This window comes from Larimichthys crocea, unplaced genomic scaffold (assembly GCF_000972845.2).
Source record: "Larimichthys crocea isolate SSNF unplaced genomic scaffold, L_crocea_2.0 scaffold269, whole genome shotgun sequence".
Classification (NCBI taxonomy): domain Eukaryota; kingdom Metazoa; phylum Chordata; class Actinopteri; family Sciaenidae; genus Larimichthys; species Larimichthys crocea.
In genome coordinates, this window is record NW_020853550.1 from 371,913 (window position 1) to 389,444 (window position 17,532).

General features: G+C 41.0%; 1 protein-coding gene and 1 long non-coding RNA gene across 2 annotated transcripts in view; one reads left to right on the top strand and one right to left on the bottom strand.

The window, feature by feature from the left end:
* Window positions 1-695: 695 nt before the first annotated feature.
* On the top strand, window positions 696-16,464 carry LOC113744888 (uncharacterized). Its single transcript, XR_003461883.1, has 3 exons — window positions 696-786; window positions 880-974; window positions 16,363-16,464. It is a non-coding gene; the product is annotated as an uncharacterized LOC113744888 (long non-coding RNA).
* The window catches only part of lhfpl4a (LHFPL tetraspan subfamily member 4a), a 34,942-nt gene continuing 22,337 nt past the window's right edge, over window positions 4,928-17,532 (bottom strand). Inside the window, exons 2-4 of the mRNA XM_019269145.2 lie at window positions 16,344-16,580; window positions 13,580-13,596; window positions 4,928-5,916 (exon numbers count right to left, since the gene is read on the bottom strand). Of these exons, the coding sequence (XP_019124690.1) occupies window positions 5,863-5,916; window positions 13,580-13,596; window positions 16,344-16,580 (308 nt within the window). The 3' untranslated portion in view covers window positions 4,928-5,862. The remainder of the gene's footprint in view (window positions 5,917-13,579; window positions 13,597-16,343; window positions 16,581-17,532) is intronic.

A 17,532-nucleotide genomic window follows, 5' to 3' on the forward strand; every position in this document is an offset into this window, starting at 1 on the left:
GAGTTTGGTTAACACAGAGAGCTGAGTCTGTGTGTGTGTCACTGCGTGTGTCACTGCTGAGCAGATGTTGGCTGTGGTTAGAACAGAACATCCATCAGGAGATCTTTGTGAGAATGAGCACAGCATTCTGTATAATCTGAGTCAGACAACAACACGTACCTCAGAAAATAATTAGGTGTGTGTGTGTACGTATGAAGGCATATGCATGTGTTGCAGTATATGAAGGAGGGTTTGTGTGTGCATAAGTGTGTGTGTCACACACACACACACACACACACACACACACACACACACCTAAGCACACACAAACCTTCCTTCATATACTATACATATTAAGACACACATACTCGCAACACATGCATATGCCTTCATGCGTACACACACACACACACACACACACACACTCGGTGCTCGATGTGTTGTGTCCCCCGGGGGTTCATGTTCCAGCAGTAATGTCTCCTGTAGAAGATGAGCTGCGGGTCAGCTGCTGTTTATGTAATGAGCAGAGAAGAAGACATTTCTGTTTGAATAATGATTCTGTATGTGTCTGTGTGTGTGTGTGTGTGTGCGTGCATGCGTGTGTGTGTGTGTGTGTGTTTGTGTTTCTGTGTGTGTGTGTGTGTGTGTCTGCCTCTCTCTTTCTCGCTCTTGGAATTTAGAATTTAGAAGCAGAATTCAATCAGTTCATGGTTCTTTGGTTTTGATCTTGTCTGTGGCCCTGCCTGCCTGTGAGTTAGTGAGTGAGCGAGTGACTGACTGACTGATATCAAGAAGTTAACTTAGTTGGTGAGTCAAAAGTAGTAGTAGTAGTAGTAACAGTAGTAACAGCAGCAGAAGCAGCACCAGCAGCAGCAGCAGTAGTAATAATCATTGTTACAGACATCCAGACAGACAAGCAGAGATGTGCAGACATGCCTCCAGCCACCCAGACAGGCAGAGGGGGAGAAAAAAACCCGACCCAGGGACACATACAGGTAGGCCAGACGGGCCTCGTGCCCCCGGTACACCGAGCCCCCCGGGGCTCCCCGGCCGCTTTGGTGACTCTAGATAACCTCGAGACGATCGCTTGCCCTCGTGGCGGCGACGACTCATTCGAATGTCTGCCCTATCAACTTTTCTATGGTACTTTCTGTGCCTACCATGGTGACCATGGGTAACGGGGAATCAGGGTTCGATTCCGGAGAGGGAGCCTGAATACCGCAGCTAGGAATAATGGAACAGGACTCCAGTTTTATTTTGTGGGTCTTCTCTCTGAACTGGGGCCATGATTAAGAGGGATGGCCAGGGGCATTCATATTGTGCCGCTAGAGCATTTGCCAAGAATGTTTTCATTAATCAAGAACGGAAGACCATCAGATACCATCGTAGTTCCGACCATAAACGATGCCAACTAGCGATCCGGTGGTGTTTTTCCCATGACCCGCCGGGCAGCGACCGGGAAACAAAGTCTTTGGGTTCCAGGGGGAGTATGGTTGCAAAGCAGAAACTTAAAGGAATTGACGGAAGGGCACCACCAGGAGTGGAGCCTGCGGCTTAATTTACCTCAACACGGGAAACCTCACCCGGCCCGGACACGGAAAGGATTAACAGATTGATAGCTCTTTCTTGATTCTGTGGGTGGTGGTGCATGGCCGTTCTTAGTTGGTGGACTCCCAGGGGCGCACACCAGCCGTGCAGCAGCCCTGTGCAGGCAGAGGGCCGAAAAACCGCAAAGTCCACAGCTAGTCTACCAGGGGCACGAAACCCCCTCAGCTGTACCAGGGACACGTAACTCCTGCCAGCGGGGCTATTGGTGTATAACCCAGGGGAGGGTGCTTAAGAGTGCGTATGCAGGTTTGGCTGGTGGTGCATGGCCGTTTTTAGTTGGTGGAGCGATTTGTCTGGTTAATTCCGATAACAAACGAGACTCCGGCATGCTAACTAGCTCTAGCAGTTGGTCCCGGATAACCGGCCTCAGTCGGTGAGTAGAGCCGTTTGTGACAGGGCTGGGGCGCGGTCGGATGATGGTCGCCCCTCTCCTATCTTGCACCTCATGTTTATGGAGAACCTGGTGCTAAATCACTTGCAGACAGACGACCTGATTCTGGGTCGGGGTTTCGTACGTAGCAGAGCAGCTCCCTTGCTGCGATCTATTGAAAGTCAGCCCTTGATCCAAGCTTTGGTTGGCTGCGGCCGCCGGCCCCACCACCACCCACCCCCTCCCCCGGAGCCCCAGCGCACACCGCCGCACGGCCTGCCAGTGGGGCTATTGGTGTCTAACCCAGGGGAGGGTTCTTAAGAGTGGGTACGCTGGTTCGGCTGGAGAGCCTGGTCCAGGGGGGTTGGTTGGTTGGCCCATAAACGAGGGAGGAGGTCAGGGGGTCTCTGGGGCTGGCGTGGGTCAGGCCAGGAGAGCAGGCCCCTGAGTGTGAGGTGAGGGATGGGAGGGCATGGAGGGAGCCTGGGTGCTGGAGTGGGTGGCTGGGTGGGGCTCCTCCAAAGGTCTGAGCTCCAGGAGGGAGGGAGGGTCTGTGGAGCCGATGTTTGCCCAGGACGGAGTTCACGCTCCTGGTTGAGAGATGAGGGATGGGAGGGCCTGGAGCCTGGGTGCTGGAGATGTGTGCAGCCACCACTGTGTGTGTGTGTGTAACATAACAGTCATTTGGTAATTCTGTTGGCTGACGTCACGTCTTCAGTGCACACAGAAAGCCAGCTGACTTTCTCTTGCTGTGAGGTGGTATCTTTAAATTTGTCAGCTTTTATACTACAATATGCTACTACTACTATAAAAAACACAGTAAACAGTAAATCTGTGAAAAAATGTATTTTGTGATTAGTTCAACAATAGATAAATATAGATCAAATCAGTTATTATTTCTATGATAAATGATAAACATTGAGTCAACTATATAAGGAGTTAAATATAAATATTAAATATCAATATTAGCAATTTACAGACTGAAGGTTGAAGTGCTATTTGCTCCTCTGTGAGTCCAAATTTAAACTTAATTTAAATTAAAGTCTCTCAGAAATAAAAAGTCTCTCATAAATAAAAATGGCATTCAGTCAGCTAAGACAGGTTTGTGTCTTGTTTCCTGAAAATCAGATGTTTTGGAGGAGCAGTGAAAGCTTTTCACCTGATCATGACATTTTCATCTAACACTCTGTGAGGTGAGGTTTGAGTGAGGAATTGTTCATACGATGAAATCAACGTCTGTTAAAGAGTCAATCAGTTTATTAATTTTCTTCATAAAACATCAACACCAATGAGAAAGTGATGTATGTGACACTGGCTGCCATGCTGAACTCTCTTGTGACAAACATTCCCTTTTCAACACTGAGAAACACCACAGCATCCCAGAACCAGAGCAACATTACAACAACATCAGAGCAACGCAAACCAAACCATGTGAAAAAGAAACAAAAGAGACAAGTTAGAAAGCACTGAAATAGAAAGTCAGGGGTCAAATATAAAAGTACAGTTTCCATATCTGAATCAGACACAGCTGAATGACAGTGTGGGGGCGGAAGTGAAATATTTGTGGCAGATACAAAATAAAAAGGAGAGGCTGAGAGAGGAGCCAGCTCTTTGTGTCCTCAGTGAGCTCAACTCTGGCATATGATTCATTCAGGACTAAACGCTGCTGATGAAGCTTCAATGACATGTTTGCACTAATAAACCCACCAACCCGAAACTACACAGTGTGTGCCACAGATCACCTTTCAGATCATACCAATCGTGATTCTGCATCCTGCAGTTATCAGTACAACAGGAGAACTGAACTCAGTCTTCATCATCACTACTAACAGACTAGCGGTGACTCTAGTTGTGAAAACCGTCTCATGTTATTTTGTGAAATGAGCACAGACTCTGACAGGTTGTTTTATAGAACAGTGCTGCAAACTAAAAGCAAGGACATTTGTTCTTGACCTTTGGGAAGAAGAGCAGGACATCAGTTTAACTTGTTCTGCATAATAAACCATCAATGACATTTAGATGAGAAATGTCTGTCTGTAACAGTCACCTACACTTTCTACTGTCATCTCGTGACTTACTTTAGATCAAAACAGAGCTAAGTGAGCAGTACATCTATCAGACACTGTTATTGTGAGTTTGTCTTTTTGTCCCGCAGTACTCAAAACTCATTCAGTACATCTTTAAGAGATTGTGCTCATTTGACAAAATGTCCGGACATCAGTTAGTTACATTAGTTCACAGAGATTTGGAGTGGAAACTTAAGTCCTGAAAAATGTTCTAAATAATTTCATATTCTAAGTTTGGACAGATTATTTCTGTGTACACAGCCTTGATACATCTTTTGAAGGGTCCCAAATACTGGACCCAGTGGCACGATGAGGAAAACTTGATTTGTCCTTCCTACAATGCCATGTCTTTGAGGAAATGGATGAATGAATGCTCTATCAATGCTAATGTGTGCTAGCAAATTTGAACAGAAGAACACAAGTTGCTTTGCAATGCAGTCGTATAGTGTGTGATATATTTCTGAAATGAAATGATCAGTCACCAACCATTATGTACTTGTCTGCTTGTCGTCCTCCAGGTTTTGTTTGTCAGAGCGCAATTTGGATTGAGTAAAAAGTCAATTAAAATCTTTAGTCCAAGGTAAAATGAAATAATCACAGTTGGGTCATTGTCTTTTTGTTTCCAGCCCGTCCATCCAAAATGAACATGTCCTTTGTATGCCCTAATCTGGCTCCATGGTAAGCGTCCTGTGTGGAATCAGAGCAGGGGAGTGGCACAGTGTGAGATGCCTCTTGTCTTGATGGACGACGTGTGCTGGGTCTGTACTCTCAACACAGAGGCAAAGCTCTGTGCTCTTCAGCTGGTGGGCCTTGGATAGTGCAGCAGACCGCCTGTTGGACCAACAGAGTCTTGGTCTACAGGAAGCATCGTCTGTGCAAGCCTGAGATAGATGCAGCATGCAGGGCCTTTCCTGGTGGACAAACCAAACCCAGTTGACTAGAGGGAAACTGAGCATGACGAGTAAGGGAGTGAGAGAAAAAGCAAAGAAAAAATAGAATGTAGTGAAATGAATGAATGAAATAGCTAATAGAGGACAGCAAGAACATTTCTCTGCCTCCCATTTCAGTGTAGTGTGGGCTGAAGGGTGACTTCCACAAGTAGAATCTTAAATAGGATTTGACAATGGAACAGGCTTTACTCTAGTGTACTGGGATGTTTCATGTATGGGGGCAAAACAAATGTTTAAAAGAGTCTCTTTTTACCCTGTTTCCATAGAAACATCTCATTGTCATACATTTTTATAGTTTCTGGGATCAGACCTATACAAAGAGCAGTTGAAAATTGGCCTGAAAAAGACTTGAAAATTACACTGTGTCTGTACAAAATCATTTTTTCCTTGTTCTTGTTTTCTGTTTTTTTCCTCTAGAAGTAGCACCTGTGTGCTTTTATATATATGTTACTTTTAAAGCTGGAAATAGCTTTTGTCCACTCCATAAAAATATGTATATTTTCATAGACTACTGCCACTGCAAGCATTATTATCATGATCAGTAACTTCATAATCTTTGTTATAACAACCTTATGAGACAGTAACACTGTATGTTATGAATGATTTTATCCCAGAGTTTGATCAAGCTGATGGTCCTACTTCCCCTCAGGATGCATTTCTCTTCTCACTTTGCTTTTGTTAATTCCACTTCAGTCCTATTTAACAAACTACTGGGCTCTGGCCTCTAAGCCCAGATCTAGGGTTTACCTGAAGAGCTTAGGAGAGGAGAGGAGAGGAGAGGACGATGAGAGGAGAGGAGAGGAGAGGAGAGGAGAGGAGAGGAGAGGATGGATGGAGGGAGGGAGGGAGGGAAGGAAGGAAGAGAACTGGAGGAGGAGAGGCTTGGCTTTCAATGGAGCCGCTGGACTCCAAATCTTGGATCCTTAGTGTCCCGGATTTCAATCTGGAGGAGGAACAGAGAGAGATGAGAGACAGTGTCAGGACGTATCAGCAGAGAAAAAAAAAAAAAAAGCTGTTTCCTGTCAGGAGAGAAATGACAAATGACACTAATGCATGTTTGAAATATGTGAAATAAGTTTGACGAGTCAAAAGTAGAATTAAACACGTAAATAATAGTAAGTTAAAGCGAGTACAGGGAATACAAACTCAAAATACAAAATACTAAATTGGAAGGACAAGGCAAGAGCCGGCTCGAGGTTTCTGCCTCCTAAAGGAAGTTTAAGTCACCAAGTGCTTGCTCATGGTGGGAATTGTTGGGTCTCTATAAACAGTAAACTACGCTGTAAACCTGCCCGATATGGAAAGTGTCAGGAGATTTGGAGCTAAATAAATGAAATAAAGTTGAACTGAAGACTAAACATTGCTGGTTGGTCAAACACCAGAACAGCAGGCACAAAACAGCAGGAAGAAGATCAACTATTAAATCATAGATCCATCTGAAATGACACGATGGACACGGTTTTGATTCCACTTTCAAACTCCATTTATATCTCTGTTCAAAATCATCGCAGTCACATAGACAGTGCTCCCCCATGTGTCATGGAGAATCTGTTGAATGAACTCTACAGGACCTTTCTGGTCTTTTGTCCACTCAAGGCACTTTTACACTACACAACACATTCACTCACAGCAGAGGCTGCCATACAAGGTGCTGACTGATCAGAAAGTAACTAATCACATTCACACACCAATGGCACTGGCTTCAAGAGAATGTCTGGTTACTGGACATCAGTTAATGGCTACAAAGCAGACAGAGCAGCGGTGGAAGAAATACTCAGATCTGGTGACATTTAGAGGTGCAGACTGCAAGTGACTGAATACCTCTCACCTCACCCCCTCTTTCCAAGTCAAAAAATATGTGAATTGTGACAATGTGAAAGGCCCTATCTAGAGCCAGTAATTAGTTTGTCACTTCCAGGATACTGTAGAAACACTGTGGATCAACATGGACTGTTGGTGCTAACTTAAAAAAAAAAGTTTAAAATCTTTTTTAAATCTATAATATGAAATACTCATTTTATTTACTGATCATTTTTATGTTCTTAATAGGAAGCAGTAAAGTAGCATGAGTTATCAAATAAATGTGGTGGAGCAAAAACCATACATACAGTACCTGAGTAAATGTACTTAGTTACTTGCTGTTATGACTGATATGTTGCTGTCACATCCAGCAGACACAAAACAACATTATCATCTAGTGAATTCATGTTTCTGAAGTTCTGGTATCCCCTGCGTCAAACAGTATCTGAGTCTTTTGCTTCCCTGGTTCTCCATATTGTACTGTAGCACTACAAGTGACCTCTCTAACATTACAGTCATTTGATTGAATGTTTATATCAGAAACAGGGATTAATGCAGGTTTGTGCAGTTCTGATGAACTTTCTTTTGGTGGCTGAAGCCACTAAAAGATGCATGAAGATGGTATCACATCATCATCATTTATAGTTTGGGATGTTGGATAGTCATCTCTGCACTTAACTCTCCTTCCTGTTTTGACTGCTCTGCTCCATTTGGCTGCAGAGAGAGGCAGAGAGAGAGAGAGAGAGAGAGAGAGAGAGAGAGAGAGAGAGAGAGAGAGTGTGAGTGAGTGAGAGAGAGAGAGAGTGTGAGTGAGTGAGCGAGTGAGTGAGAGAGACAGAGACAGAGTGAGAGAGCAGGGGGGCTCTGACATATGAGTCAGTACGAGCCGTAGAGATGTGGCAAATGAAATGAAGCAAAAACAAACATAAAGAAACATACTAATGCAGTGGACTTAAAGGTCACACCTTAATACATTTTCTCTCAGATTCCAGCAGACTCCCTCTGAAGAAATCCTTCTTTAATGCAGAATTATTCAACAGAGCTTCTGTTTCTTTAAAATCAACAATATTTCATATTTCAATAATATATGGAAATACAAAACACTTTTATGACTGCCTTCACTCTCATAGACAAACAGAACAGCACACTGACAGAATCCACTGAGGAAAATTAGAGCTACTTACTGGCATGTCAATAACTAGGTCACAACAAGGACAATTTAAGTCAGCAACTCGATTAGGCAATCAGCAATCTGATTTGCTATCCTGACTCTCCATTAAAAACCTCAGTCAGCCTGCCTCTGATTGGCTGGGTGGAGGAGCAGGGTATTTATAGTTATTAATACCCTGCTCCTCCACCAGCACTTCCTGATGGTTCATCTTCCATGCAAGCCAGTCTAATGAAAATCCAATTTGATAAAAGTGAATGAGTGAGGGCTGGGAAAGGAGATGGAGATGGATGGGTGTGTAGATATTGGGGATTATTATGTTATTAATCTATTTATGATGCCCCGTCACTCTGGCTCCATCACACTGGGTGGATGGCAAATGTGTGCTGATGGACAGTAATCGATAAAGTTCTCAGGCTGAAAAAGGGCAGCCAGGGACACCACCTGGAACATGATCCTTATACAGAGACCATCACCCCCCCAACCTTCTCTCTACTGCTTAGTTAAGTTCAGCCAACACGGAGAAAATATACACGCTTCACTGCAAACTGGGTTATTCTTAGCAGTACAGAGGCACGCCGACTGTGGCTCTGAAGCTGCTACCATGCCACTGGTTTCACATGCCCAGAGTCAGGTGCGCCCTTCAAAACTGGGCTCACTCCTTTCCATTGGTATCTCTAAGACAGATCTATCAGTCCATGACACACAGCAAACAACAGAGAACAACATGTATTCAGCTGCAACACAAACATAACACTCAGTGGAAAGAAAATAATCAATAACCTCTTCTTCTTCTAATGTATTTACGGTAAACACACATTCCCATTGAATTTCCATAATTTAGATACTCCAGTTAATTGCTCAGGCACTTTTCACTTCAAACATGTGTTAGAGCATACACACAAAATGGGACCCGCACATCAAAGCATGATCCATTTCCAAAATAAACTCTTTTTAGATTGGGGCGCCCCATGTGCAAAGGCTCAGTCCTTGCTGCGGAAGCCCAGGGTTCGAATCCGACCTGTGGCTCTTTCCTGCATGTCATTCCCTGTCTCTCTCTCTCTCCCCACATTCCTGTCACTTTTCAGCTGTCTCTATCAAAATAAAGCTTGAATAGGCCAAAAAAAAAAAAAAAAAAAAAAACTTTTTTTAAAAAAAAAAAAAAAAAAGGCAAAAAAAAAAAAAAAACTCTTTTTAGAAAAGAAAACACAAAAGAGCTCAAATGAGGATAATTCCTTTTTTATAATGTCATACTTTAAATGTGCATCAGAGTATGTCGATGGGAACATGCTCTAAATATCGAACATGTGGTCACTGTTTCTTATCAGAATCTGCTTTAATGATAAAACATTCCAGGCTCAATGTCCACCTATCAGCTTTCATCTCTATCACATGGTCTTCATCAGTTGTCATGGCGATGGATCTGATAAATCTGACAGCTCTATCTCCAACAACAAACTGGCGACTATGTGACACAGGAGAATGCATCCATGTTTGAGACATCCTGTTCTTTTTGTTTTTACATTTCTTCTGTTAATAAAGGAAGACGGAGGAGGTAGCTGTTTCATTCTGCTTCAAGTCTTTATGCTAAGCTAAGTTAATGACCTGCTGACACTAGGTTCATACTTAACAGATATGAGGGTTTTCCCTCCAAAGTCTCGATAAGAAATCAAACACATTTTCCAAAATATCCTAAAAACTTAGATTCAAGCTGTCTAACGTACATGTGTGTACATACTCGTCTTCCTCTTAAACAAATCCAGACTTCATTAAACACAAATAACTCATTCCCTGTTACAAGGAAGCAAATTCTACAAAAGACAAAATAAAGAGGGTTCACAGTGCAGAGGAGAGGACAACACAAAGAAGGAACTGAGTTCATGCAAAGATGACATGCTGAAAGGCGGATCATCACGTCATATAAACTAATGTGAAAACGAGTTGGTCTTATTCCATTTGTAGAGAAGAACCAAGATGGAGCTACAGGGAGGAAGCAGTTTTATAAAACATCATCAGGGTTTAGTTCTTTTTAATGACGTCTGTTTAAAGAATGTTAACAATGCATATGTGCCATTTCAAGCATTCACACCAGTTTACACACACACACACACACACACACACACACACACGTTTGTCACTAGTACAGGGGCCACAAAGATTTTTTTCAATGAGTCAAAGGTCCATTTATTGAGGTCAGTCAGGCCACATGCGATATACTATAATATTCAAAAGAAAATGGATTTGCTTAATTTTAGCTTTAATTTCCTCTTTTTGTTTGCCTTCAAACATAGTGTTTATCACTTCAGTCATGCATTCTCTTATTTCTACATCTGAGAATGGCTTCTTGCGTTTCCCCAAAATCTACACCACTCTAAGTGAGCACTCTGTTGATTTTTGTTGTTGTGTGACAAGAATCCTGCTTGCAGCTTGATATGACGATTTCACTGCATTTATTTTTGTTGTTCGTACCTCTGAATTTTAAGGAAATGTCTCTTCAAATCTTCATCATAGTCTCTTGGCATATTAAGCACATGGATCTTGTGCTGGTTGGAGGGAGGAATGAATGCAGATTTTTCAGTCCATTCTTCATTGAATTGCCGATTTTCACTGACCACCTTTCTTTTAGCAGAGAACTTGGAACACGCCATTTTCGTGCAATCTATTTTTTTTTGTGGAATCTAGGCTCCTACAGCTGGCAAACTGTCAATATGCGAACCGCTCCAAAAACCAAAGTGTTAAGTTAAAAACTGAGCTTGCATGAGCTGTCTATGTATCGTTGGCATGGAGACAAGTCTCGATATACACGTGCTGACTCAACCAAAACCCATAGTGAAGAAATAACAGTTCGGGGGCCACAAATAGGTTGTCGGTGGGTCAGATACGGCCCAGGGGCCGTCTATTAAGTACCACTGCATTGGTATGTAGGACTGCAATAATTAGTCAACCTAATCACTTACGACGACAATAAAAATCCGCTGTCGCAGAATTTTAGCGTTATCACGTCATATTATAAACCCCTCTGTATGATCACATACTGTTAAATAAAATATTTTTCAAAGATTTCATCCGGAGCAAATCTTATTAGCTCCACGACAAGCAAAGACACTACAGGAAATGCTACGGGAAGATGGCACGGTACGACAGGTTAAAAGTCAACTCTGTCAAGCTGAGCCGTCATATCATGGCAGCACTACAGCGATGCATGAGCACGTCAAACGCAAGTTTTTATTTTCAACTAAAATAAAATCCAAGTTATTTGTCAGTGAGTAATTGGACATAAAGCCAATTTTGTGGTAATTTGTAACATATCGTCAGGCAGAGACCTCCTATCTCCCAAACCAATAGTTTTATGGTTAAATAGGGTCATAAATAAACTCAAATGGATTTGCAGGATGTTTTATACAAAGACATATTCATCCATTAGTGTGCAACCAAAACAGAGTTGCAGCCCTATTTGTATGTACTTGTATGTACAGCATTTTGTCATAAAGGCAAAAAGACCTTGCTATCGTACTAGTATGATTTTTATGAGGCTGTCATGTCTGTAGCTTTACTTCCTGCTGTTGTTGTGTTGATTTTGGTTGTTGCACCCTGATTAGTTTTGTTAGTGTTAGTATTGTTTGGTTTGTTATTTTGCTTGGCTTTTTTTTTTATTTTTTTTTAGACCTTTTGGATAGAACCTGCTCATTTACAGATTTGTTTCCTTGTTTGGACTATCTTACCTGGTTTTGAACTGAGCCTGCCTGACAGTGCTTAAGCTTTTGTACATTCACTTTTGCAATTGAACCACAGATCTGCACCCTCTCAGTCTGCATTTGGGTCCTTCTCTTGCGTTACATGCTTCCCTGCTTGAACTGTGACACCTCAACGTTGTACTAGTGATCATTTTAGGTCTCAGTAGTATTGTGCATTTTAAGCTATACTAGTAGTACTAGTAGGCTAGTGCAAAAAATAGTGTTTAATATCAAGTATATGTAATAAATGTTCAAACAACATTCCATATTAGTGTTCCAAATTAAATGTTGTTTGTCTGTGCCCTCCAGAACAACATGCCACAGAGCACATTACATATTGAAACATTTCTGCCATTATTTCTTTTCAGTTTTGAGACATACGAGTTGGCAGATGAATACATTAAGAGTTTCTTCTTGTAGTATGATCAGTGGTAGAGATAGTTTTGTTTGTGCTGGTGCTTTTAAACTTAATTATTTATTATTCTCATGCACTGTGGCGGCCAGCTGGTCATGTCACATTTGTGTATGTTTGGACTTTTTTTGGTAGATCAGCTTGGCTTGTAATTAGGCTGTTTTTCTCCCCCGTCCTCTCTTTCTTTGATGCTGACATATACACACAGAAGTAGCTGGAGGGTCTGGTGTACACAGCAGACACACTCCTCAGTAAAAGGCCTTCCTCAACTTGACGTCTCCTTTCGCAGTAGGCCTCGCTCCTCTGGGAAAGCATTGTGCCCGGGGATAATTTCTACAACATGCAACCACCTTTTGTTTTCCCACTGATTTCCTCTCTTGTTCCTCAGCACAGTCCTTCAGCCTGGAATCTTTCACTTTACTGAGGTCTTTAATGTGACCAAACATCATCTGTCTTGTGAACAGGAGTACAAGATATCTGATCTGACACCAGGTTGAAACCAGCCAAGGGAAAACTGCACTCACTGAACAGGAATGTGTAACTGTGACTTCCAAAATCACAGAAATATGCAGTTACATGCGGGACATGTTGGACTGTGGGACACAAGCTGTTTAAAAAAAAATGGTGGTAGTTTGGTGGATAAAGAAGCATTGAAGACAACAGCAGAGACACGTTAACAGTGTCTGTACATGATAAAAATATATAGATGGGAATTACTGAAGATGTGATTAAAACTAGACAAAGTCCTAGTAAATGAAGTGGCCTAATGTCAGAAGCCAAATGCTAAGGATGAACAGACACAGCACCAGTACGAATACAAAGCTTAATGTCACTACACTCCTAGACCCAAAGACAGGCTGTGAGAGCAACTTTTTTTTAAACTGTCTATCATGAGTATGACAGTACAAAAGTACATAAAATAACAAGATCATCAAGAGCTACAACACTTCAGTCATAGCAGTTCATGGCTGCTTCTTATTGAAGATGACATTAATGTTATATTATGACTTAGTTTGTCTTCCCTGTCCGCACACATAACATTTTGATACTGAATACGTCGATGCTGCATTTACACCGCAGGAAATAAACAAGATGAAAAAGAAGAGGAAGCAGGTACAACTATCATCTTTAAACATTATGATTTGAAGTTCTCATTTTTTAAATGTGCAAATTCTACACACATCAAACACAGAAGAAAGAAACTCAAGGCAGTCTGAAGTCCACAGCTTCTTTGCCTGGAGCATGACAGTGTGGAAGCACAATAAGAGCTGCCTGACAGGGTCAGCTTAGTGACACACAACCCACTGCCTTCACTCACACACACACACACGTCTGATGTGGACGGGCCACATTTTTGCCTCCCAGTTAGTTTTGGACCACTGTTTTGTCTGGTTTTGTTTCCATGTGTTAGATTTCAGGACATAATTATGTACTTTCACTGAACAGTCACAACCATGAGACCACACAAACAACAGTGAGAATGTGAACTTACCCTTGACACAGCAAAATCTGTAGAAAAGAAAAAAGAGAAAGATTAATATTTTTCTTTATTTACCCAGAAACTGAATTTCCTTTTAATAAATACAGTGTCAGTGGCCCTCAGTCAACCTCCATGTGGGATTTAAAGCTCCACCAAAAACCAAACAATGAAGGAAAGTGATTTCTTTTTCACACTAAAGATGAGTCACTGTGCTGAAGATTTACTGCATTTTTTCCATTCCAACAAAAAGGCCATAATTAGTGGTAATTGGTGGTAGTAAACAGCATGTAGAGCCAGAATATTTGCACATTTAACTCTAAAAAAAGGGTTTATTTTGTGAATGTTGAGACACTGGAAAGACAAACCAAGAAGGCGGAAAGTGAAGACAAGAGTTTGATCTAATAAAAATATCTCCACCTTCAGCTCACTGCTATAAACCCAGCTTAATCCTGTTGTCTCTGAACATTTATGAGCTCAAGCTGAGACACATTTTATTACAAGTAGAGCTGATGCATCTTTACATTTATGCTGATCTAAGTCACGTCTGCTGACCTCAGTTCATACTGACTTCATATGCATTTGTGCTGCTTTTGCATTTTTTGTCTTGTTATATCTGAACTTTGTGTAAAGGTGACTTTTAAAACATCAACACAAACTGCAGTTAGGCTGAAATAACAAAATATCTTTAATGTCATATGCATAGCAAGCATCCAGGTGTAAGGGCATAAACACCAAAACAACAGAGAGACATTGAACAGTAACAGAGAGACAGACATAAACAGACATATGCACTGAGAGGAAACCACAGCCTCATCCTTCTGGAATCTGACACGTAACCATGGAAACTTCCTCCACACGCTCAGAGGAATTGGGAGGGGAGTTTATTTTTTATTTGTCTTCAGGCAGCTCAACATGGTCTTCACCTCCTCTGATGCAGTGTGTCTCATCACAGCAGCAGCATATACAGAAAAAGCTTCTACCAACATTTACTATAATACACCAACTATAAATACACCAACCAACATTTACCATAATACACCAACTATAAATACACCAACCATAAATACACCAATCAACATTTACCATAATACACCAACTATAGATACACAACCAACATTTACCATAATACACCAACTATAAATACACCAACCAACATTTACCATAATACACAAACCATGAATACACCAACCAACATTTACTATAATACACAAACCATGAATACACTAACCAACATTTACCATAATACACCAACTATAAATACACCAACCAACATTTACCATAATACACAAACCATAAATACATCAACCAACATTTACCATAATACACAAACCATGAATACACCAACCAACATTTACCATAATACACAAACCATGAATACACCAACCAACATTTACCATAATACACCAACTATAAATACACCAACCAACATTTACCATAATACACCAACTATAAATACACCAACCAACATTTACCATAATACACAAACCATAAATACATCAACCAACATTTACCATAATACACAAACCATGAATACACCAACCAACATTTACCATAATACACAAACCATGAATACACCAACCAACATTTACCATAATACACCAACCATGAATACACCAACCAACATTTACCATAATACACCAACTATAAATACACCAACCAACATTTACTATAATACACCAACTATAAATACAATAAACAATTGACAAAAAAGAATCTAGGGGCTTTGTAGGACTTTGTTAGCTTTGTCGGCAGTAGTGTTCCCGCACTTTCTTAAACATCAGATGCAATCTTTTCAAGGACTTTACAGGCTCAATTACCTCAAATTTAAGGAACCAACATAGTTAAAAGATTGCATAGTTTAGTTTGAAAGATAGATTCATGTTAGTGACTGAACATGAGAAGCAGCAGAATGCAGCCACTCTAAACTTACTAAATGCCTCTGGTCCCGGTGAAGTTTATGCTAACATGAAATCCTTTTTCTGATCAGTTTGTACTTTGCTCATTTATTCAGGTCACACCCTAGATCATTAACTAATTAATCATGCATGCAAACCAATTAATTAACATGTGACCTCAATTAGGAAGCATATGCATGTTTTAAATGATCAATAATTTTCAATAATTCAGCGACTTCTTTCACTTCCTTCCTGCCATGGGCTGAAGTTGGTTGATTGATGCTGGTTGAAGAAACCCATAAAACCCTTTAACAGACACATCCATGCAGGTATTTTCACTTTAGCTGAGTGTCTGAACTTTTTATCATCTTGTGGACAGATCTGACATAGGATTTTTTAAATATTAGTCTGAATTATTATTATTATTATTATTATTGTGCTTTGTTCTGATCAACTAGTCTCTTACTTAACCCAATCAAATCAATTTTCTTGCTAATCTTTGACATATCCAAGACTCTAATTGCCACCCAAACCCCATCCCCCTACTATTTATTATATGTGTTTTTTTGTAAAAAATAATGAATCTTTCAAATAGTTAAAATGGCATTTTAAGGGTTAAAATACTGAAAATGGTTGAATGATTGGTAGTTTTGAGTGTGAAGTTGTTTAGATGATTTATGAAAAAAAAGGTAGAAAAATACTGATATATGAGGATTTTACAGTGTTTTTTTGGACCTGTACATTTTTGGCATGAGTGTGTTGAAAGGTTTATTTAAGGTTTATTTGAAGATAGTACTAGGGTTAAATAATCCTTTCATAGCTGATAGGACTATGACTCTGACAGAGACATTATTTTGGCTCCTAACCACAAAATCTCTCACCTTTGTTCTCTGCCTTCAGCTCCTCCTGCAGAAAGTCGCTCTGCCGGTTGCCGAGCACGAAGGCCAGAAAGGAAAGGATGAGGGCGTCCAGGATGCCGATGATAGCCAGGATGTAGGCCCAACGCACAGAACAGTTCCCCAGAGTGTACTTTCCCGTGTCCTCTCCACACATGTCTCGGATCACCTCGGCGTCCCAGCCGTTTGGGAAGATCATACAGCCAAGCACCAGACACACGGCTGGAGAGCAGTGAGGGAAGTATGGAGAAAGGAAGGGACACCAGAGGAGTTATTTATGTAGAGTGATGTTATGGATGTTGTGGTCATATATACAGAATGCTATTTGGTTTGTGTGATATTGGATTTTGTCAGGCAGTGTGTGTAGTAACAGAGCGACGGGTCAAGGTGACAGGGTTATGTTCCACTGAAAAGCAGCACATGAAAGAAAATCAATACGGGAAGAGGGTTGAGGTGTGGAACAAAGCAAGATTGAAAGTCGGGGCAATGAAACAGGAGGGGGAGGCTGGTGAGGAGAGAAAATGGGTTTAGGTGTAAAACAGCAGGTCAGGCAGAGGGTTACATGAAGTTAACAAGATGAAAGTGAGAGAAAAGAGGAGAGACAGAGGAGGGAGTACAGAGCATTATTTTTCCATTTCACTCTGGGTTCAAGTCTGTGGAGGTGGTATTTCCAGCATCTGCTTCATCACTCAATCTACCCCCTCTTCAACGCTCTGCTCTTCAGTACGGGAAAGTCTTTGAACTGATGGAGAGAGAAACCACCAACAGAGGGGGAGTGAAATGCTTTGACATTTTCTTTTAAATCAAATGTGAAACGTTATTTCACATGATGGAAACGCAAAATGTGAAATATAATATATATATAGAAAAATATAATATAATATATATATAAAAAATCTATAAAAACCACAAATCACAGAAACACATGACAGGAGTAGCAGACATTTTGGTAAATATGCTTACAACGTTACTTTTTTTTTCTAGTGTTAACGACGCAAAAAAAGAGTTCAGAAATATGCCCTCCAACATCTCACTGTTCACTAACTAAACATTAGTTTTTGGTCATTTGAACATTTTTGTCTGTTAGTGGATGACATGTCAAAGGAGGGGTGTGTGTGTGTGTGTGTGTGTGTGTGTGTGTGTGTGTGTGTGTGTGTGTGTGTGTGTGTGTGTG